Below are 6,000 nucleotides of genomic sequence, written 5' to 3'. Positions count from 1 at the left end.
GCATCATGGGTAACGAATACGCTGACAAAGCTGCGAATTCTGCTAACAAATCCCCCTCCTTCTTATTTAAGGCATTCGATGAGTCGGATCTTATAAGAACCATCAGAAATAAAATCGAGACAATCCAGAGGCAAAGACTACTCTAAAATCAATATTAGCAAAACCAAACCCATATTCCCAGCTACTGTACCCAAGGAAACTATCACAAAAAGTAAACCCACCGATCTGCTATACTTGCACAATAACAATGGACATGCCACACCTACTATCTAACAAAAATGTTAACATTTACGAACTACTTAAAAATATAAATGTACAAAACCTAGAAACTATACAAAAATTATTTTAAAACTTAACTTTAAACTATAAATCTTTATCAGCGAGCCGAACGCCTATGCAGCTTGTGCTCTGTAAATTTTGTACTAACTTAGCAATTTAAGATTACTATGTTAGTCTGTATAAATAAATAAATAAAATAAATAATAGTTCGAAAAATATTAAAAGGCGAAAATTACGATTGCGCGAAATCTTAATAAATTAAGCTTGATCTTAAATTCATTTTAAGTTTATTGATTACAAAACATGTTAAGCTTTTGGTTTTATGCCATTAAATTGATGGTAAGCTGAAATTCCTGAAATTGAAAAGTGTCGAATTGAATTCCCTATTTCATAAAATATAATGAAAAAAAAAATTACTTTATATTTTACTGATTTATTTGAATATTAAAAAATAATAATGTACATTGCTTACAGGACTAGTTAAAAAATCTTTTTTTATTTATTTTTTAAGCTATTAAAATACTCATAATCCAAATGAATATTATTTTTAAAAACAAAAAATTAATAACTTCAATAATTATAATCATAAATTCATTCGTAGGACTTGAAATTTAAAGGTTTAAAAATAATTGTTTTAATATTAAATTGAACTTAATAAATAATACTCTAAGTTATTACATAACATAACATTTTATGACCTTAAAAACATAATTATAAACAATTTCAAATACATCTAATAATTTAAATTTTTTACATCAGCAAATTCAAAATAATCACTTAATATTTTTGTATGTTTTTAAATTAAACTTTGTAAATTAAACAAACAATTTAAACCTAAATTAAATTTAAAGCTTTCGTTTCGATAAAATAGAAAGAAAACTTTAATACATTAACTTAAATATTTATAAATTACAGCTCAAATCCGAACAGAAATGTTAATTATTTATTTAAATTGTTTTTTATAGATATAATAAAACAATAATATAACATACATAGCACTTAGTAAATAATAAAAATTAATAATTCTTTTTTTGGCACATTGAGTTTTAAATTCATAAGACGAAGAAAAAACTCAAAATATTTTCAAATAAAATATTTCATGCTTTTTTTTTATAATACAAAATGCAAATCATACATTAATTTGTTAATACTATGAATTTAATGTGAAATATGAAATTTTATTGATTAGTTATTAAAATATGATTGTTTTTTTAATGAGTTTATCGTTGTGAGAGAAAAACTTCCATTTCGGACGATTACGATTTTTTGCAAAGACTTAAAAATATGTTTTGTTTAATTTTAATTTTAATTGTTATTGTTTGTTTATAAGAATATGATTTTATGTATAAGTAGTGTAATTGTTGAGAGACGGTTTTGTTTTTGTTATTAATAAATTAAGACACAGTGTGACAAAAAGCATAATAAATTATTATGTGAATTAATTGCTAGTGTTATCAAAACGAATAATCAGTGCATCGACGACATTAAATATTTCGTCAAAGTGTGGACGAGATTCAGCTTCGGCAGCCCAACATTTAAGCATAAGACGGTACATCTCTGGCGGTGTGTTGTCAGGAGCTGGCATTCGAAAACCTGTTGATAAAATAAAACACAATTTTAAATTATAGTTTTTAAAACGAAAAATAAGATTTAAGAAAATATGTATTTAAGGCCTTTTCAAAATTCAAAGAAATTTGTATCGCATCAAGTTCTTGCAACATATTGAGAAAATATAAAGATACTGAAGGAAACGGACATTTTAAACATTTGAGGAGATAGGAGTTTGAAGCTTGATGTTCAAGTGGTAGACATGTGCATTCAAGAGGACACAAGCGCCCACAAACCCACCTCTGTCTGTCAACTCCTACTCTCACCTCCCCATGGTGAACATCGGGTGCCTAGTGCCTCAACTGGAGATTGGGTTCCAACCCCAGTGGAAAGTTGTTAGGGCAGAAAACGAGAGAGGGGGGGGGGAGAGGTGTTTAAACTAAAGAACCTCTTCTTATCCAGACGGCAGCGGAGGAATTCCTAAGATGGAATCAACGGTGGCGTTTACAGATCCAGTAAAGTTGACATACTTAGTGAACACCTCATAGGGCTTCTACAACTTATTCGGAGCACAGGCCTATAAGGAGCGGTTTTATCCGGCTCCCTATCCTTGGAGTTATACTTAGGATCTGGCTTTCCAGGTTGGGGGTTGTACCGTCGGGGCGACTTCCTGGCAACGTTAAAACTTTATAGTTGCGAAGCACCAACAAGCCTCGGATACGGACGGATTTACTCTTGCCAAACTACGCAAACGAATTAAGGACAACGAACTTCGAACGTGGAATGTTAGGTCCCTTAACAGACCACGAAGAATTAGCGGAGGCCCTAGACTGCTATAAAGCAGACATCACCGCCATCCAGGAAATACGATGAGATAGGCCGGGCAAAGAGAGAATGAGAAACTGCGATATTTACTATGGTGACTGCTACCACGAAAACCAATAGCGCTTATTTGGATGCGACTTCGTCATTGGAGGTGAGAAGTCTTGAGCTATAGGTGCATCAATGAGCGCCTCATGACAATACGCATCAAGGCTAAATTCGCAATATTAGCTGGATATGCGCGAACGACAACACCAAAGATATGTTATTCGAGCTCTTAGACAAAACATATGAGCAGTGTCCTAGCTACGGTATTAAAATAGTCCTGCGTGATTTTAATGCCAAGCTAGGAAGGGAAGACATCTTTGGTGGAATAATCGGGAAGAACAGCCTGTACGACAACACTTCCGACAATGGATTCAGGCTCATAGATTTTGCTGCGGGGCGAAACGTCATGGTAGCCAGTACGCGTTTTCCACACCTCAACATCCACAAAGGAACTTGGACTTCTTCAGATCAATCTACCGTCAACCAGATTGACCATATTGCGATCGACGCCAGACGCGCTTCCAGCATCATGGATGTACGAACTTTCCGAGGAGTTAACATCGACTCGGACCACTACCTCGTTGTAGCCAAGGTAGCACTTCGGGTTTAAAGACCCAAGGCAAAACAGGGATGTGATGGGAGAAGGTACAACGTCGAACGGCTACAATCGCCAGAGATCGCCAAATCCTTTTCCGACCGAGTTACAAGTAACCTCTCTTGAAGTTCTCTGCCGCCAACACAATGTATCGAAAACCAGTGGCAGCATTGACAAGATGCAATCAGAGAAGCCGCCTCTGATGTGCTGGGTTTCAAACAGCCACCAACAAGGAACCCCTGGTATGATGAGGAATGTCGGCAGGCAAATGCAGCCAAACAAGAGGCACGCAAAGCGGCGCGGCGTTGCATAAAAAGACGAGAGCTGCTCGTGAGCTCTATGAGCAGAAGAGGCAAGTTGAACACCAACTTCTCAGAATGAAAAAAAGGGCATGAGAAGCGTGCGGTCGAAGATGTTGAGAGGTTTAAAATCAGGAATGATGTGCGAAAGTTTTATGAACAGGTGATACGAAATTCACAGCTAGATAAACCTAGAACCGAAGGCTGCAAAGACGAAAGTGGAAACATCATAGTGGAACCGCAGTCAATGCTGGATATGGACGGACAACTTCTGCAGACTGTGTAACGGCGAAGACCACCCGAATTCCGCTGTCAGGCAGGATGATCCATTTAATATAGACGACGAAAGCCAACAATCCCGTCTTCCCGACTTAGACGAAGTAAAGATTGCCATATCAAAGCTAAAGTCTAATGAAGCCGCTGGAGCGGATGGATTGAATGCCGAGCTCTTTAAAGCAGCTGGAGATAAGTTGGTTAGAAGCATGCACCAACTTATCTGATCACAGTCGATCAAAATTTCCCATTACGGCAGATCCTGGAAAAACCCAAGAAGACCAAATCGACACCCACCATCTTTTCATCGATTTTAAGGGCGCATATGACAGCATCTACAGGGACGAGCTGTATAGAGCCATTTTTGCAGCAAAAATATGTTTAACGGTTAATGAGGCAGAACAAAGTACATGCTGTCGTCAAGAAGGGACATACAACACGTCACCATCCGCATCAGACGTAACTTTGAGGTAGTCAAGGACTTCGTCTACCTAGGCTTCGCTGGAAACGCAGAAAACAACACCAGTGCTGAGATCAAACGAAAAATGACTCTTGCTAATTTCTGTTTGGAGGGACCAAAGTGTCGCTATATAAGACCCTTATCATCCCCGTCCTGCTATACGGTGCAGAAGCATAGACTATGACAAAAGCGGATGAAAGCACCTTGGGTCGGTTCGAGAGAAAAGTTCTTCGTGTGATCTACAGTCCCGTATGCATCGAAGGGGAGTGGAGGTGAAGTTGGAACAACGAGCTGTACGGGCTGTACAGCGACGTAGACTTAGCCAGAAGAGTAAAAGTCCAACGACTAAGATGGCTGGGTCACGTAGAGCGCATGAAAACCAATGCTCCGGCCCGGAAAGTCTTCGAATCCGCACCCACAGGACAGCGCAGTAGAGGAAGACCGCGAATCAGGTGGCGCGCACAAGTGGAAGGTGACCTCACCCAACTTGGAGCGCGAAACTGGAGACATCTAGCTAGGGACCGAGCTAGATGGAGAAGTTTGTTGGGTGAGGCCCTAGTTCACACAGGACTGTAGCGCCACCTTAAGTAAGTAAAGTTGCCTTAATTGGAAGGTTATTTTTTGGCAGCTGGCCAAACAGACGCTAGAAACTTGCCTTACTTTCAAGTCCCTTATGGCGTCTAAACCTGCCCATTGACAGTAGACACTCATTCTTAAGTTTCAAAATCAGGTGATAAGTAAGGAGACACACATTTAAAATGAAATTAATCGTTCAGTATTTAGTTTTGCAATCAGAAAGCTATTTCAATTTTGACTATGTCTGTCGTCCCTAGTTAAGTGAATGCGCTCATTGTTTCACTGAAAGCGTTTCATTTGCCACCTGTCAGTTTTACTTTCAATGTTCAAAACCAAGGAGCCAATTAAAGCTTTCATTTGTTCTCATCATCAAAACCAATCGTTGGAGTTTTTTTTGATTGGTCGTTTAGAACAATGGCTGTCATTAAAAAAAAGTCGTAATTAAAATCCACCGAAAAATGTTAATTGACAGAAATCTGTCATTGGAACACAAATCAATGATTCTTTTCGTTTTTGAACATAAAAGTTTCAGCTGTTCAGGAAAATTATTTTCAAAGTCAAATATCTATTAAAAACATGTCCGAATTGATTTCAAAGATAGCTATAAGTGGCCTCTAAATCCGATTCTTAATTCCAACCGGAAAACGCTTGAATTCAATTGGAAATTTTATTTCAATGACAGATATTTCCAATGAAAACTACAGCCGACTTGTCAAAAATTTCCAATGATTGGTTTCACTGTTCAAAACCAATGATGGCAAACATTTTTTTTTGGGTGGCGCAACAGTCCGTTGAGAACTAGGACCTACTAACTAACAGCTCCTAACTATTCCTGTGTGCGAGTGCTGTTGTCAAGGATGGGGGGGACGTACAGTTTTGGCATAGGCATGAATCGAACCCAAGATCTTTGGCATGACAGACCAACGCACTAACTATCATGCTACGGGTACTACGATGGATATAATTGGACCCTACAAAATGTATATTTAATTTTTTGAGGAACGAAATTTATTTTCTTGAACCTTCTTATAATTCCAAAAGTGAAACCAATGATTCTGAATTGCGCTTTAATTTCCATTAAGATATTTATGTCAATGACA

General features: G+C 37.6%; 1 protein-coding gene across 6 annotated transcripts in view; it reads right to left on the bottom strand.

Annotated features, from left to right (window-relative positions):
- Positions 1–1,260: 1,260 nt before the first annotated feature.
- LOC129953500 (tyrosine-protein kinase Fer) overlaps positions 1,261–6,000 on the bottom strand; it is a 159,078-nt gene continuing 154,338 nt past the window's right edge. For all 6 annotated transcript variants that reach the window (XM_056066743.1, XM_056066752.1, XM_056066747.1 and 3 more), the window contains one exon: positions 1,261–1,872. In XM_056066743.1, the coding sequence (XP_055922718.1) occupies positions 1,718–1,872 (155 nt within the window). In that variant the 3' untranslated portion in view covers positions 1,261–1,717. The remainder of the gene's footprint in view (positions 1,873–6,000) is intronic.

The sequence above is a fragment of the Eupeodes corollae genome, chromosome 1 (genome assembly GCF_945859685.1).
Source record: "Eupeodes corollae chromosome 1, idEupCoro1.1, whole genome shotgun sequence".
Classification (NCBI taxonomy): domain Eukaryota; kingdom Metazoa; phylum Arthropoda; class Insecta; order Diptera; family Syrphidae; genus Eupeodes; species Eupeodes corollae.
The sequence above is the reverse complement of the archived record's forward strand: the minus strand, read 5'-3'. Positions and strand labels throughout refer to the sequence as shown.